Below are 16,855 nucleotides of genomic sequence, written 5' to 3'. Positions count from 1 at the left end.
CGACTGTCATAATATAGATGGTCAGGCCTCCTACATGTCTACTCTCCCTGCACACCGTACCTCCCACCTGTAGGCAGCCTAAGCCCTGTCTGGCAGAAACATTTTTATTGTAAACAGTGAGTCCCCAACCCAGGCAGCCCAGATGAGCAGGGTGCCACAGTCCTGGGTTGAGGTGGTCTTCCTTGTAGGAAAGAGGGCAGGCAGCCCGCCCTTTTAGCCCTGGGCCCCCGGCCTTGAGGCCAGCTCACTGAGCCTACGTTCCTCCTGGAAGCGGACAATTTCATCTCGCCTCTCCACCACATCCAGCAGCTTCTTCAGGAGCTGTTCCTCAGCCTGACGATCAGCAGGGGTCTTTAGAGCTTCTGAAGAAGAGCACAAAGCTTAGAGAACAGGGAATTGGGCGGGGAGGCAGGAAAGACACAGCTTAATCCCCACCTATGTGACTTTCACAACTTGGGCTTTGTTTCCTCATCTGTAAAATTGGGTCTGTCCACATGAGCGGTTTGCTCGCACTGGTAGCAGCAGCACCGTTTTTAGTCCAGGTCGAGTGATTGATTGATACGGTATATATTGTATACATACGATATATGTTATTTGTACACCGAACATGGGGCTTGAACTCACGACCTTGAGATCAAGAGTCACATGCTCGTCCAGCTGAGTCAGCCAGGTGCCCCTGCGGCAGCACCGTTTTTACAATAAGTAATCTTAAGCTAAAAGTCCAGCTGTGCAGCCCCAGCTGAAGGCAGAGGAGGGGCTTGGCGCCCCCTTCCCTGGCTTCCTCCTGAAATGCTTCAGAGGCACTCAGACTAGAGGACCATGTGCCTTGGTCAGTATCTGAGGTCGTGAGGCTGTGTGAACGCCAGCCTCTCCCCCGGTCCCACCTACCTTCCAGGTTCATGTAGCCTCGGAGCTCCTGGTCCACCTCACACTGCTGCTCCTCTAGGCTCAGCAGTTTCACCCTGTGGAGGGCAGGGATCGAAGAGGCATAGCTGTCCAGGGTGACCAAGGACCCGGCTGGGGCCTGGCTCCCGTGCCAGCTGTCCCCACCTCCTGCGCCTTACGTGAGCATGAGCTCGGCCTCCTCCGCCAGCAGGCTGTTCTTCTTCTGAACGAGCTGTAGCAGCTGTTCCAGCCATTGTGCCTTTTGCTGTTCTGGGGATGCTGTCGGGAACGAAGAATGGGGGCGGGGGGGGGTCAGAAGGTCTCAGAAGCATGAGGAGTAGAGCCCGCGGGGACACAGTCTGGTGGCTGGAGGGAGTGCTGGGGGCGGAGGGATGTCCTAGCTTGTGCCCCCCGCCCCCCCATCTTTACTCACTGCTCTGGCTTCTCAAAGCCTGCTCCACCTTCGTGCCCTCGGCCTCCAGCTCTCCCACAGCAGTCTCAATCTCATGTAGTCGCCGCTGGACAGCCTGAGCGGGATAAGACAGGAGGCCCAGGAGTCTTTGGATGGCTCAAGTGCAGAGCTTCAGAGAAACTCTGACCCCCGTCGGAACGGCAAACCCCTGACCTCACCTGGGCCTTGCAGAACCGCTTCATCTCCTCCTCCCTGGCATGGCGCAGCAGAGTCCGACGCCATGTTGGGTACTTGCTCATGGTGCCTGAGTTCTTGGCGAAGGTCAGCAGAGCCTATGGCAGGGTCGGGCCAGTCAGAGGTAGGACCTGCCCGCCTCCCGGCCCCCTCGTTGGGTAGGGGCTGGGAAAGCTGGAAGAAGACAGAACTTCCTGGGCTGGAGATAGGGTAAGTTCCAGTAGAACAGACAAAGGCTTAGAAATTCTGAGAGACTGGCTCAGAGGGAGCATTCTATAGTTTTTCCTGGCGGTGGGGCATGTTTAGAGGACGTGCTGTCTGTGGTGGGATAGGTGGCCAGGTTCCTCCTCACCTCTTGCGTGTCTGAGTCCAAAGCCATGGTTTCCTCTGCCTCTTCCTCCTCCTCCTCCTCTTCACTGGAGGGAGGACTCTGTTCCTGCTCCTCCTTCATGGCCACAACAACTGAACAGGGGAGTAGACATGGCCTGGGCCCCATGGCCTCCCTTCCCATTCCCTAGCATTCCCCTTTCAGAAATCCCAGGACCAGCGACCCTGGGTGAGTGCATCTGGGCAAAGCAGTACCTTGAGGGCTCTGGACTGGTATTCCCCAACCTACAAAGCTGCCCTCCAGGGCCTGGCGGGCCAAGGCAGAGCAGCTGCGGGGAGGCTTGGGGGGAGGTTCCAGTTCTGGGTCAGGGGTAAGCTTAAGGGAGGACAGCCGCTGGCGTTCTGGGCTGGAGAGGCGGATCAGGCGACGGGTAGGCTGGCTGGGGTTTGGGACAGGACTGGTCCCCTCCTGGGGGATGACAGAAGTTGAGGGCCCCGATGGCATGCTATTTTCATCCGGTGTGGGGAGGTCCTAGAAAAGCCACCATGTAGTTTGGTCAGTGACCTGCCCATTGTGCGGCCAAGGCCACTCCTTTAGACAAATGTGGACCCTGGTATTCGTTCACTGATGCCCTTCAGCAAACGGTGTTAGGCAGTGTTTGAGACACTTGAGATACATCAGTAATAAAAATCTCTGCCTTCATGCAGCTTTCCTTCTAAAGGAGGAGAACATTCAGTTACCCCCAGTGAAGTCTGCTAGGCTTGGAGAGACCCCTTTACTCTTTCCCACACCCCCAACACACGATTTCATAGTTTTTACCTGACTCTTGGGGCCTGGGTCAGGGCCATCCTTGTGGCCTGGCTGGGGCAGGTGCTGGAAGCAGTAGAAATATCCTGGAAAGGGTAGAGGAGGGAAGCAGATATAAGATGTCAGCAGCCCGATACCCAGATACTCTGTTGATCAGCGAGGGCAGGGCTGACGGGACTTGATTTGCAGGTGAATTTCTGCTGGCCTGGTTCCTTAGAACCCCACATTGGGGGATATGGAAGGAACAGAGAAGACTTTGAACTCAGGGGAGAAAAATGCCATTTGGGGCTTGTTGCCACCACCCAGCACCCCAGTTTCTCTCCAGTTTCAAGTTCCATGCCCCCAGACAGGGCCAGGCCTGCTTACCATCTCCTGGGTGCTGCCCGTAGTCACCCGGCCGCAGTGTGGCCTCACAGGTGTGGCAGCGGAAGCAGTTCCGATGAAAGAAGCGGCCGTCAGCACAGAGGCGCTCCAGGATATAGAGCTGTTCTCCACAGAGGGCACATAGGTCCCCGGCACCGGCCTGCATCGACCCCCAGACCACAGGGTCACCTGGGGTCAAGGCCAGCTGCAGAGTTCTTCCTTATCCTTGAAACACCCCTTTTTGCCTTTCCCAGGCCTCTGCAGACAGGGCCCCCTTTCTCACCTCCTGGGGTTGGGATGGGGGTGTCGGGGGTACACCAGACTCTGGGGCAGGTGGCTCCTCAGTACTTGGGCTCTTAGCTTCTACCTAAGGATGTAAGTGTTCAGGGAGGGAGGTGGAGGGGCAGGAGAGTGGCTGTTTGCATAGACTAGAAAGATGTGAAAAAGAAGTGAGCCAGGAAGGGAAGCTGGGTAGGAGGGTTAGAGAATGCAGGAGAGAACACGCAGGAGAGAGCAGGGGACTGCAGCCCTACATGCATTTACCTCCAGGCGCGGCTTCTTGCCACCAGTATCCTCCCCATTTTCCTGCAACAAGATCTATACTCAGCATGGCGCTCTGAGCTGCAGCCCTGCCGCCACCATGAATGTCCTCCCCATCATCCCAGGCACCCCCACTGCTCAGCTCCGACCATGCCCAGACGCGCACCTGGGCCCGGGTCCGTTGCAGGGTCCTCTGCAGTTTGCCCAGGAACAGCACAGCACTGGAGCTCCCTGGAAAGCCTTGGCTGGCAGGGCCTGCAGAGAACGGGGGTGTCCAGGTGGACGGGGTGTCAGTGCTGTGCCTCCAGACAGCTACGGTCCAGCCCAGGACCCCGCTCCCAGCTGTCCCTCAGAGGGCACCTCACCCTCCCATCCCCCCACCTCCCCCCTCCCTTGCTCCTACCCTCTAGGCCACCTGGGTTGTGGGGCACGTTCTTGAAGGTGCTGTGGAAGTGGCTGAGGTATGCGATGAGGCCCAGTGGGTCACTCCCTGCCACCACTGCCTTTGCAGACACCACAGGCGTGATGCCCAGCTCGTGCTCCGCCATCTTTAGCGCCCAAGCAGTCGCTTCCAGGGCCCCCAGCCCTTGCAGCTCTGAGGGTTCCCTGTGCGAAGTTGGGGAGAACAGTCCATGGGAGACCAGCACCGGGCCCAGCAAAGGGGGAGAGGATGAGGAATGAGCAGCAGGCAGGGGCTGGTGGGGCACAAAAGGAGGCTAGGGCACAAGGGGTTTATTCTCTGCTCTAGACTCCCACAAAACTTGGGGACGTGCAGTGACTTGGACAGGTCGACCACCAGCAAGTGGTGCACTGGCCCTCAACGGGGGACGGGGGGCTACTCCTACACAGTGCTCTGCCCCCCAGTCCACGCTGCTGCAGAGGCACGAGAGGTATGGTCTGCCAGGGAGCGCCGAGCCTGAATTGGACTCACAGCAGGCCAGGCCGCAGCCGGTGCACCAGGGCGCACAGAGCTCGCCCGTCAGCCCAGGAGGAGGACAGGTCAGTGACGTGGACACCTGGGTACCCAGCCGTCTGCTCCTGGCACCAGCGTAGCAATTCCTCCTGGGTGCCTGCCGACCCTGAGAGAGGACGCTGTCCTGTGCCCCAGGGCCCTGGCTCAAAGGGAGCCTGGTCTCTGGGCACAGAGGTCAGTCTGGGAGGAGCAGGCAGGGCCCATCCTTTCTGGGGGTGCCAACTAAGCCACTACTGAGCGACACTGCCTTCATCCCAGCTGTCTCTTTCTGGAATAAAGTGGAGGAGCCAATCAAGTGGAATGCCCGCTAACCACAGAGAGAGCAGGAGGCCGTGAACTGAGGGACACAGGAGGCCCGGAGCCTCAAAGGGAGGGCAGGTCTGCAAGGCTGGGAGGGCTCAGCGGGCTGCAGGCTGCCGGCTGCCGCCAGAGGGGCCGTAGGGCTTGGTATCGTACTGACTTACGGGCGCGCAGACGGGCCCCTGCTCTGTGCGCTGCTGCCCCCCGTGCCCTTGGGGAGGCCTCAGACTTCCCACTGTCCTCCCTTGGCCTGAGGCTGCCACCGGGCTGATGGCTGGGGCTGGCACCACACTGGGTGGCAAATATTTTAGAAAACCCGCCCGCCCCACTGCCCCACCCTTAGCCAAGGAAGGCTTGCTCACCTGCGGCCAGCTTTCCTGTATCTGTCTTGTCACTGTTCCTCCTCACGGGCTCCTTGGCCACCACGTCATACAGGTCTCGTACCTAAGGCAGCCCCCTTCAGGTCTCCAGACAGGCTGACCACCCGCCTCAGCCCATGGGTAGGGGCCTGCCATGGAGGAGTCTGGTGGGTGCCAGGGGGTCTGACCTGATTGGGAGTCACAGCCCGGAGGTTCAGGGTGGGGTAGCGGGTGGCTGGGTCCAGTGCATACTGGGCCACATTGCGGTGCATGTTTTCCGGGGAGGTCTGTGAGAGGAGCTGGTACAGGCTCTCCCTGAGGGAGGAAGTGCGAGGGAGGGCAGGGGCACGGGTGGGAGGGCACCCATCAGCACCCACCCCTTGAGAACCGCCAGGCCTTTCTTCTCTCACCCTGCCCCGTCTGCTCCCGCAGCATCCCACCCTCTTCCTGATCCTTGTCCTACTTCTAGCCCTGCCCTCCCCACCCCCCAACTCGGGCCTCACCGCTCTGCCAACACTTCCAGGGGCCCAGCACCCTCTGCCCACCGCTTCACCATCCAGGCGGCATCAAAGGCTGCCAAGAAGCCCCGAGCCACCCCTGTGCCCAGGGGCCAGAAGGGCTGTAGGATCAAAAAGATAAACAGTTCAGTGAGAGTCCAACAGGAGCGCCCAAGCTCTACTGCCTCCCAAAATCACAGCTGATGGGGTCTGACACCACACCAAGCAGCCCTCAGCTCCCCACAACCAGCAAACCTTTTCACCCCCTCCTTTACCAGGAGGCAACCTTCCTCCCCGCAACCATGGAACCCCTGCACCTCTTTACAAAGAGTTCCCGTTTCTGGAAGCCCCAGGAAGCTCATCCTCTCCCCCCAAGAGAGCCTAGCCCCCTTACCTCCACCAGGCAGTCCCCCACCAGCCCCAGCAGCAGGCGGGCACCGTGCTTCTCCTGCACCCGAGCAGCGCTCTCTGCCCGCATCATGCTTGTGAAGTCAAAGGCGGAAATGTCAGGCCGCCCGTGGGCATCCCGGGCAAACTCCAGCTTCCCAAGCTTCCCATGGGTGGCGAAGTCAGCCGCAGCCCGGACAAAGCTCTGCAGAGCCTCGGGCACCACGTTGGCACTGCCCAACAGCCGGTCAATCTCCGGCCAGTCCTACAGGCCGAAAGAGCAGAACCCACAGGGTCAGCCTCGCTGGACTAGAATTTGAACACCTGCCTCCCATCCTCCAGCCCCTTCCTCAGCACAGCCCCTGGCCCCACCCTGCCCCCAAGGCCTAGGACCATGCTGTTAATGGTGCACTTTCTCTGGACAAGTCCTGAACTACTCAGCCTCAGTTTCCCCATCATTTAGAGATGACATACCTAACTTCTCAAGGTATTCATGAGAATATAGGTGAGAATATGCACATAATGTTCTCAACACTGTACCTAGCACATAGCAGGTCTTCACCTAGTTCATTCAGCAAATATTTACTGGGAGTTGACTACACTCAGGTACCATTCCTGGTCCTGGGAATCGTCAGCAAGCAAAAAGGACGAAGCCCTTGCAGAGCTTACATATGTAGCTTTGTGGCTGGTACCATTTAGCCTAGAATATGATTCAGGTTGCCAGGTAGACCCCAGGGGAGAAGAGCTTGTTGAGGTGGAGAAAATGTCAGAGCAAAGACAGAAGAGGATAGACTCCTTTCGCATCAGGGTGAGACACTGTGTCCAGAGCTGGCCTCTACCCCCGGAGGCCCGGGCCCACCTGACGCAGCACCCCCAGACGCAGCAGGCACTGCTTCTTGGCTGTCATCACAAAGTAGTGGGTGTCATCCTTGTAGTACACGATGTTCTCCAGATCGATGCCTGGGGAGGGCAACACCAGGGGAGGTGGGTCTCCTCCGCATTCCCTGTCACACCTCCAAACACCCAGCCATGCCTGACCTCTGTGATCGGGGATCACAGCTTAGACTGCGGTGGGTGCCCCATACACAGGGGCCCAGGAGCTCTGGTGGCAGGATGGGCCCTCTGTCTCAGGCCCAGGGCAGGAGGGGAAGGAACCAGCCTACAGCCAGAGGGAGGGGAGATCCTGGAGAGGGGGTCCTGACCTGTGGCTTTGAGCAGACTCTGGAAGAAGCTCTGGTTGTAGATCCTGGCCACCCCGCTGATCTCAGGCACCTGCGTCTCTTCCACTGTGCGTCCATTCACGAAGTTGACCGTGATGCCAATGGCTAGTTTGCCACGCATTTCTCGCACCGTGAAGCCTAGAAGTGGGGGCAAGTGAGGGTAGTAGGTATCAGCAAGAGAATGAGGGGCATGCTATAGCCTAGAAAGGCACAGGAGGAGGCGAAGATGGCTTCTTTGAAAGAAGGGATCACTCACCTTCAGGGACGAATTTTCCTCCAGCAGCGGAGATGAGAACATCAAATTCATAGTTGGCCAGTTGGGCTGGGGGGTTGGGCTGGAGCTGGGCACGCCAGCCAATCCCTGGGGCAGAAAGTGTGAGAGGCACAAAGGTGTGGAAGTCTGAAGGGACCTCTCCATTCCCAGGACAAGCCAGGGAAACAAACAAACGCGTAAAGCCCTTTGCGGTTGACAGTTTAGCAAGCAATGACACACGGTCTAACTTATGCCTTCACAGCAGCTGTGGAAAGTAGGTAAGGAAGGACATATTTTACAGATGCTCACAATGAGGCTCAGTGTGGTTTGCACAAGCCACACGACTGCAAAGGGCTCGGTTGACTCCGAATCCCACAGAGTCCCTTTTTCTTCCCTTTTTTCTTCCACGAGCCAAATATCCTTAGCAGATGGGGGTCTCGGAAGCAGAAAAGTACTTACCCTTTTTGGGAGGGGGCTGGAGGCCGGTGAAAGTGACACCCCAGTGAATTTCCACCCCAAGCAGTAATACCACTTTCAACAAAAGCAACTGAAGCTGCCGGATGCCTGGAAGGTAGAGGACATTACAAAAAGGGACCCCAGGGCTGCATAGGGCCCCCAAGCACCCGTGTGCTCCCAGTCAGAAGTGGGAATCACTCAGTTCCACTGCCCATTTTACAGATAAGGAACCTGAGTCCTGCAGGTCCCCTGACTAGAGTGGATCTCATCCACTCTGCCCCTTGGAGGTCCCAGCAGCCCCTGAAAGGCCTGTCTGGCGGCCCAGGCTCACCCGTCCTCATAGGCTACCATGTGGTACTCACTGATGTGGTCCAGGGTGCCTGTGCAGAAGCGCCCGTAGAACTTCTTGGCGCCGAGGGCCCTAAGATCGTGAATGGTGAAGGGCCAGAGGTGCAGCACATTGTGGCGGGAGAACTTGGTGCGCTTCTCCACCAGCACCACACGGGCCCCCAGCAGGGCCAGCTCCACAGCAGCCCGCAGCCCACAAGGTCCGGCACCCACCACCAGACACTGCGAACACACACGCGGCAGTATGGGCATGGCGTCCCGTCTCCCTGTCTGACTCCCACCCAGCCGCCCAAGCCCTGTCCCAGGCAGCATGTGTCCACCTTGGTGTTGGGGCAGGCCCGGCCCTGCTGGTAGACAGGCTGGCCTGCTCGCTTGTCCAGCTTGGCCCACAGCGACTTGGCACTCCAGTAGTTGAGCTGGGCCTTGATCTTGTGGTACTGGGGCAGCCCCCCACCGGGCTCTACTCCCAGGGCCTCGCATAGGCCCCGGAAGCTGCTCAGCACATCCTGGCACAGCTGGGCCTGCAGGAAGCTCTCAAAGTGGGCGTGCGCTGGGTTGGTGGAGGCGGGTTCAGCCATGGAGTCGGCGAGGCTCCCAGGCAGGGAGCAGCTGAGGAGAGGCAGGCAGCTGCTGGAGAGGAGCGAAGAGATGGGGAAGAGGCTGGAGAAGGGAAGAAAGGAAAAGGATGGGGAGGAGAAGAGAGCAGGCTGGTGTCCCCAGGGGGTTCTGGGTCTACCCCCGAATGGCCCTGCTCCTCTCTCCCAGCCCACTCCCGATCTGCTCCAGAAAGAGCTGCTAGTCCTTCCACTCCCAAGTGAAATCTGCCAAATTTGGAAGCGAACAATCGGCAGTCTTGGGCACAGCGGGCAGGAGGGAAGACGGGGAGTCTCCAGCTCAGCTTCCCTGTCCAGGGAGCTGGGAGTTCCCCTCCATCTCCGGGGCACTAGGAGCAGGAATTCCTACCCTGCCTTGATGGGGCCCCGGAAGCTGGGCATGGGAGAGGATCTCAGAAGTGCATAGGACAGGTGGCCCAGGAGGAGAGCTGTCCTTGAGGGGCAGACCCGGACAGACCCAATACCTGCCATCCCAGCTGCTGGGCACACATCCTGTCCCCTCTCCCCCCACGCCCCTGGAGGACCTCGGCACCACGCTGGGCGTGGGGTGCGACTCATGCCGGGAGCAAAGCTGTCCTCCAGAGCACCCGTGACTGCCTCCTGAGGTAGAGGAGGAGCCAGTCTCCAACTCCCTAGGTTCCACTTCCCACCACCCAAACCACCTCAACAGACTGTCGGAGGATGTTGCGACTGACTGGCGTGACGGAGGGCTGGGTCTATTTCTGACTCACTGTGGTTAAAACACTTCCCCTGTGACTGGCGGCAGCTCCGGTGGGCCTGGGAGCGGTCGGGGGGGGGGGGACGACAGCCGGGGTTAGCTGCTCCCAGCTTCCTCCCACTCGCAGCGACGCTCCGCCCCAGCCCCCGGGCGACCGGCCGCGCTCTCCCAGGAATGTCCCGAGACAAGGCCTCCCTTTGTCCCCCCTCTCCCTCGCTCGAGCCCCCACGCAACTTGAAGGGTGTCGGGGGGGGGGGGGCTCTCACGGTGGGACTGGGAAAAATAAAAGGGTATCCACGGGGTAAGTCGGTGGCATCGCTGGGGCAGGTCCTTGGAGCTGACCCCCACGCGCACTCGGCCACCCCACCGGTCCCGGCTGGAGCCAGGCGGGCCTGGCCGGGGAAGGAGGAGACGAAAGTTACCCGCTGCGGGTCACTTGGATGCGGGCAGCCGGAACATCAGGAAGGACAAAGGTCTCTCTAGTGGGTTCGGGGGAATGGAAGGAGGAAAGCCTCCGCGAAGGGGTAAAGAGGGGCGACTCCGGCTGGAAAGGCCAGGACAAAGGATGTGCGAGTGGGGCGCAATGTGGAAGGATGGAGAGGAAGTTGGACCACTGGCACCGGAGTTGGGGTGGGGGGTTAGACGTCCACGCTCGGGACCGGAAAGTCTGGAGAGGAGCTGAGCAACCGAGGGGAGACGGGCCCGACCCGCCAGGCGGAGTTCCCGAGCCCCGCGGAGCGCGTTTTCCCGGAAGCGAGCCCCCGCCCCCAGCCCCGGGCCCCGCGGGCAGGGGCGCGCAGCCCGCGCGGCTAAGAGGACTTACCCGGCCTCGGGCGAGCGGGGAGGGGCCGCTTCCTTCCCCGCGGGCGTCTCGGGCTGGGCGGGTGGGGGAGGGCGGGGGCGGACGGAGGGGCGGCGGCGGAGACGCGGAGGGAAAGCGGCGGACGCGGGGCGGTGCGCCCGCTGCGCCCGGGCGGGGAGTTAAGGCCCGGCGCTGGGCCCGCGAGGGTTTATTCGCGCCTCATTAGCATCTCATTACGCCGCGATCCCGGGCTCGGGGCAGCCCCAGGGCCGCCCACGTCTGCTGGGTGGTGCCCGAGGGCGTGGCGCTGCCGACGCCTGGTTCCGCTTGGGGGTCGGCAACCCGGGCGTGGCTGGCGGAGACCCAGGAGCCCGGGTTCCCGGACGCGCGGCGCCGGAGGGCACAGCGCGGCCCGCGGCTGCATCCCGGCACCCGAGTCTGCGGACCTAGCCCATCCCGGGCGGGCGAGGCCACCCACTCCTGCGCGGTACCAACTCTGCGAGCCGCTTCCGAGCGCTGGGCGGAGGGGGCGCTCGGGCTGGGCAAGAAGTTCCCAGAAGCTGGCGGGTCCGTAGGTGCTCTCCTCACCTCTCTTACCAGGCGATCCACGGCCCGGCCCGGCCCGGGCTCCCACGATGGATCCAGACTCGGGCTCCCCTGAGACAAGTCTGCCCCTAGACCCGGGCTGAGGGCATTGGGCACGGATTAAAGTTCCGGGAACTTGGCAGTTGGCAGCTTCCACAGCGGTAGGAGAAGTGAGAGGGCGAGGGGGTCTTGGTGTGGTGGGGGTGAGGGTGGGGTTCGACCGCTACTAAAGGGCAAATAGGAGGGGTGTGTGGGAGAGAGTCCGGATCTCCGGTATTAAAGCGGGCTTTGGAGAAAGGACCCACAAAACTGTCAATACTGAAAAGGGCTTGAGGAATCTTTGGGATCAACTTCCTCAAATTCTTGATAAGGAAATAGGGCTGAATGTGAAGGTCCTCGAGGTCATTCAACTAGTTAATAAGACATCAGTTCTCATGTATGGAGTAGCTACTATGAGTATAACTATAATTTCAATGATCACAACAGACCCATTTTACTGGAAGAGAAACTGAGGGACACAGAGGTTCTGTAATTTGCAGCATGAAAGGCAGCAAGTGGCAGAGCTAGCTAGCGTGGGGCCCAGGTCCGTGTGCACTCCACCACACCCCTGTGGAGCCAGTAGGCCAAATGAAAGGCTGGCATTAGAAGAAGCGGTTTCTTTTTTGGGGGAAGTGACACGGTTACATGAGAGACATTAGAGGAATAAATGCGAGGGTCCCTCTCCTTGAGCTCCAGGGACCAGAAAGAGCTGGGTGCCCTTTGGTTCTCCCTTCCTCTTCATTCTCACTTTGTTTTCCCCTGGAAACCCGCAGGGACCCTTTCGACCTGAAGACTCACTGCTCCCAGCTCTAGCTGAGAAGCAGGCAGGGGAAGGCAGGCAAGGGGAAATGCCTGCTCCCTGCTTGGAGAGACAGGGAATTCAGCCAGGTCACACTCAGGAAACTAGGGCAGCCTCCCAGTCGGGGCCATTCCTAGCTCTTGAGTGTGACTCGTCATTTGGCTTGAAATAAATGTGCCCCAAATCAGCCACACCCATACTTAAATACACAGTGTCACAAGTATTCTGTAATCCACTAGAAATGGGCTGCGGGCTGCTAGAACCCCCTCCTGCCTTTCCCTTTCATCAGCAGATGTAAACAATGGGCTGCCCCAACTTCGTGTGTTTGCAAAGGCCCTTGAGGATCTGGCCCTTGACTCAGTGACTTTGTTTGCCCTTGCAGCCGGACAGGATTGTGTGGCCCTCTGAAGGATAAATGGTAAAATTTGTCTTTAAAAAAAGATCACAGGACAATAACGACTTTAATGCCAAAAATCTGCTGACTTGGGAGTTTCACTCTCTGCCTATTAAAGATACACAGTGGGAGCACTGAGCAATGGGGAGTCTCCCGGTCTAGACTGGGTTAGGTGTGGGCAGACTTCCAGCTCGGCTTTGCGAGCTTAGTGTGACCTTGACAAAGTCACCAACCAGCGGGCTCCAGCCTTACCATTTCTAAATGGAGGCAGTTGAAGAACTCAACCTCTTCAGCCCATTTTGATTCTAAAATCCCGTGATTCGATACTGGTGACCCTAAGAAATGTACAGACTCGAAGGCCTAAACTCCAAGCCATTAAGACAGGATCCATTTCCTTTGACCCACATTGGGTTCTCTGTCTCAGCAAAGTCGTCTGTTGTCTTGTGGATGACGTGTCTCAGCCACCCTGTAATATGGCCACCTGTAGGTCCGTGAGGTCAAACAGCACACCCACAGTCCTGGGCCCGGAGCTATGGCTGCAGTGTGACCGGGCAGACTCACTTCCTGATGTAAATGTAATTATGAGCTGAGTCCAAAGTGTAGAGTCCTGTGAGCAGACAGGACAGGGCACCTTAACTGCAGTTAGATGGTCAGGGAAGGTCTCCCCGAGGAAGTGACACACTGAATGCTGACCGATGAGCAGACATTAGTCCCAGGAAGTAGAGGCTGAAACCTTCCAAGCCTGAGAAACCACCTGCCTCCAGCTTTCAGGCAGGATATTGCTGAGTGTGTTTGGGGAACAGCAAGGAACCCAGTGTGGTTGGAAGTGAGAATGGGGAAGGGGCCCAAGAGGAAGCTGCATTTTGGATTTTCTTCTGAGCACAGTGGGAATTGGCAGGAGGATTTTAAGCAGAGATACGATATTTGCCTTAGTAAGACAATATCCTTTCTTTTAGCAAGACCCTCTGCTTGCCACTGAAGGCACCATGGTGAGCCCAAATAGATGGCTCTTCCAGTGGAGAAAGGGTGCGGGGGAGGGGTAGAAAAGGTGGCTCAGGCCTTGGCAGGAGCCCAGGCAAGATTATGAGTTAAATTTGTCCAGAAGCCATTTAATCATACTAGAATTATCTGAGAGGGAGGTTTTTTTTTTTTTTTTTAATATTTTAAAAAAGATTTTATTTATTTATTTGAGAGAGAGAGTGAGAGAAAGCATGAGAGGGGAGAAGGTCAGAGGGAGAAGCAGACTCCCCGTGGAGCTGGGAGCCCCATGCAGGCACTGGGAGTCTGGAATCGTGACCTGAGCCGAAGGCAGTTGCTTAACCAACTAAGGCACCTAGAAGCCCATGAGAGGGAGACTTCTTAAGTTGAGAGTTTTGCTTTGAACTCTAGTTTAGCCTGAGGACGCTTCAGTTTAACCTCATTCAACAAGGATAAAAAAACGAAAACGAAAAGCCAAACTATTTATTTGGAAAATCTTCAAACCCATATTTTACATGATTTACTGGATATTAGGATACTAATCTGTGGATACTAAAACTTAAATAATAAGCCCATACTCTGTGACCAAGGAAGTTAGTTCCCTGACTTGACCACTGCAAATTTTTCCCTCCTTTTGCACGTCATACTGGATATAATAGTACTTTTCAGATTCAGGTTAAAAAGAAAAGAAAAGAAAAGAAAAAGACTACAAAGTCTTGTTAGTTACCTAAATGTGTTCAAGTTCTTACATTTTGTGTTGAAAATGTGATTTAATGAACTTTAATTCAAAAGGTCTTCTAGGGCACACGGGTGGCTCAGTTGGTTAAGCATCTGCATTCCCCACCAAGATCTCGATCCCAGACCCCCAGACCATGGGATCCAGGGCCGCACTGGGCTCCCTGCTCAGCAGGGAGCCTGCCTCCGTCTTCCTCTGCCCCTCCCCTCTCTGCTCACGGGCTGGCTTGCTCACCAGGCACACTCTCTCTCCCGTGTTCTCGCTCTCTCAAATAAATAAAAAAAAAATCTTAAAAAAAAAAAGCTCTCCTAACGTGGTACATTTTAAGTTGACAATGATTTTAGATATACAGTGTGTGTGTATATGTTATATATACACAACATATATTATATATATATTACAGCCCACAGAAGTGTTTGTTGCTTAATTATGTGCAAAGAATTTGAAAGCTAGATAAACTATCACAGTGACATTCCTGCATCTTTTAGAGGTCATTCCTCAACATCTGCTGTTTACAAAGAGCAAGGGGGATTTTTTTTGGGTCATTCCTCCAAGCCTGCTGTTTACAAAAGACCAAGAGTTTTCTTTCAATTCTTAAGAATTTAGGCTTATTTCAGTCTGGAAAGTGAGGATAACAATTCACCTCAATGCTTAACAAATAAGAGTATTTTGGTGGGAGGTGTTTAAGTTGGTTAAGTGACCAACTCTTGGTTTTAGCTCAGGTCATGATCTCAGGGTTGTGGGATCAAGCTGGGCATCAGGCTCCAAGCTGGGCATGGAGCCTGCTTAAAATTCTTTCTCTCCCTCTGCCTTCCCCCACTCCCCTGCTCTGATGCTCTCTCGCCCTCTCTAAAACAAAAAACAAACAAACAAAAAAATGTCTGCCCTAAATGTAAAATATCCTGTCAGGAGTTTGAAAAAGAGGCTCACAAAAGCTCATGTTAAGGCATTTTCAAGTTAGCAGTAACTTTCATCCAATAGGTAAATTTCTGTGAAGCTTTTTTTTTAAAAGATTCTATTTATTTATTTGACACAGAGAGAGCTCACAAGTAGGCAGAGAGACAGGCATAGAGAGGGGGAACAGGCTCCCTGCAGAACAGAAAGCCTGATGTGGGGCTTGATCCCAGGACGCTGAGATTGTGACCTGAGCTGAAGGCAGAGGCTTTAACCCACCAAGCCACCCAGGTGCCCCAAATTTCTGTGAAGCTTTAAACCAACAGTAGTAAAATACTAATATGAATATTAATATGGTAACCATTCCATAAGACAAAGACTATGTACCTTTTATAATTATTGTTTTATGTAAAAAGTTTGTGTGCTAAAATGTCAGACACAGATCAATTCTTAAGTAGGCTCTATGCCCAGCATGGGGCTTGAACCCACGAACCCCGAGATCAGGAGCTGTATATACGCTCAACTGACTGAACCAGCCAGGTGCCTCAGATTCTCAACTTTAGTCAAAAATTTCCTATTACATCAAGCAGACCGTATGTAAATAGAAATCCAGCTTAAAGTATCAAAAGACTGGTGATGGAAAGCCCATCTGGTAGAAGCAGTGTAGTGGGCTCTGCTGGCCCTGTGCATTTGCCAGTTACTATGTGACTTTGGGCAAGAGACTTAATCTGTTTGGGCCTCAATGTTCTCATCTACAAAATAGGCACATTACATACCCCTGGACAATGTCATGAAGATTAAATAAAATAAGACTGTGCTGAAGCACAGGGTATAGGTGCCCCCTGGATGCTGCTTCTCTCCTCGTTCCAGATGTGTGTTATTATGGGCTGAACTGTGTCCCCCACCAAATTCATGGTGATGTCCTAACCCCCAGCACCTCAGAATGTGACTGTGTTTGGAGACAAGGCCTTTAAAGAGGCAACTAAGTGAAAATGTGGTTGTTAGGATTAGGGTGGACCCGAATCCAGTGGTGACTGGTGTCCTTCTAAGATTAGGACAAAACACGCAGGGGGCAGACCACGTGAAGGAAGACACAGGGAGGAAAGGAGCTCAGGAGGCCTCCGAAGAAACCAACCCTGCCAACAACCTGATCTTGGACTTTTAGCCTCCAGAACTGAGAAAATAGTGTTTCTGTTGCCTTAAACCACCCAGTCTGTAGTTTCTGTCATGGCAGCCCTCGCAAGCCAACAGACCAGTCATGACTGGGAGGGGGGTCCCTGGAGTTCCCTAACCGCAGGCTGCCGTGTAAGTCCTACTTTGTGTGCCATGACACAGGAGAAAGTGGAGAAGCACAAAGATAAGATACAGACCTACCACACTTGGTTTCACTCCCGGCCCGTAGTAAAGACTCAGTAAGTGGCCGACGTTATTATCCAATTTATGAAAACCTAAATGTAAGCATCTGTAATGAGAAAATCACTATATTCTTCAGCATTCTTTAACTAGTTGCTCACAACACTTAGAATCCCAGGAACCAACTGCATAAAATAGAGTAGAGGTAGAAAGTTTCAAGAAATAGATGTAGGGGTGCCTTGCTGGCTCAGTTGGTAGAGCATGTGACTCTCAACTTCAGGGTCATGAGTTCAAGCCTCCTGTCTGGCATGGTCCTTAAGTACTTAAAAAAAAAAAAGAAAAAAGCAGCAGATGCAATCAAATGAATAAATAACTCATTTTGATGGTGGGAGCGCCAGTCTTTCCAAGTCTAGCCCTCTACTAAGAGCCCTCTACCAAAGAGTCATTTCTTTTGAAAGTGAGAATGTGCATTTCAGTAACCCAAAGCATAATATTTTATATCCTATGAAGCACACTTTGTATTTCTGCATTTGTTAAAACAATTTAAAAAACTGTACAAGTTTAGTACAAAATAAGTTGTG

General features: G+C 55.4%; 1 protein-coding gene and 1 long non-coding RNA gene across 22 annotated transcripts in view; one reads left to right on the top strand and one right to left on the bottom strand.

Annotated features, from left to right (window-relative positions):
- Nucleotides 1-90: 90 nt before the first annotated feature.
- Nucleotides 91-11,371, bottom strand: MICAL1 (microtubule associated monooxygenase, calponin and LIM domain containing 1). Of its 18 annotated transcripts, XM_082732012.1 has the most exons (26): nt 10,117-10,523; nt 9,708-9,967; nt 8,683-9,022; nt 8,377-8,584; nt 8,018-8,122; nt 7,562-7,666; nt 7,288-7,443; nt 6,945-7,045; nt 6,093-6,350; nt 5,705-5,820; nt 5,390-5,516; nt 5,205-5,286; nt 4,501-4,648; nt 3,973-4,175; nt 3,736-3,824; nt 3,573-3,614; nt 3,313-3,396; nt 3,033-3,189; nt 2,679-2,752; nt 2,114-2,390; nt 1,884-1,993; nt 1,516-1,629; nt 1,319-1,412; nt 1,065-1,164; nt 889-962; nt 91-362 (listed from the first exon to the last, which is right to left on the bottom strand). In XM_082732012.1, exons 3-26 carry the CDS (start codon nt 8,938-8,940, stop codon nt 214-216), a joined length of 3,231 nt encoding a protein of 1,076 aa, XP_082588138.1. In that variant the 5' UTR covers nt 8,941-9,022; nt 9,708-9,967; nt 10,117-10,523; the 3' UTR covers nt 91-213. The 18 variants fall into 18 exon arrangements, with proteins under 18 accessions (XP_082588138.1, XP_082588137.1, XP_082588124.1 ...); XM_082732011.1 differs by lacking the exons at nt 9,708-9,967; nt 10,117-10,523 and adding an exon at nt 11,085-11,371; XM_082731998.1 differs by lacking the exons at nt 9,708-9,967; nt 10,117-10,523 and adding an exon at nt 11,085-11,333 and having other exon boundaries at nt 8,683-8,992.
- Nucleotides 10,841-16,855, top strand: part of LOC309865558 — a 13,888-nt gene continuing 7,873 nt past the window's right edge. For 2 of the 4 annotated variants that reach the window (XR_014312164.1, XR_014312165.1), the window contains exon 1: nt 11,110-11,242. This is a non-coding gene — a long non-coding RNA (uncharacterized lncRNA). Of the gene's footprint in view, nt 11,252-16,855 lie in introns of all 4 variants that reach the window. The other 2 variants (XR_014312167.1, XR_014312166.1) reach the window with 2 other exon arrangements.

This window comes from Mustela nivalis (assembly GCF_964662115.1).
Source record: "Mustela nivalis genome assembly, chromosome: 5".
NCBI classification, from domain to species: Eukaryota; Metazoa; Chordata; class Mammalia; order Carnivora; family Mustelidae; genus Mustela; species Mustela nivalis.
Note: the sequence above shows the minus strand (reverse complement) of the source record. Positions and strands in the feature narration are given on the sequence as shown.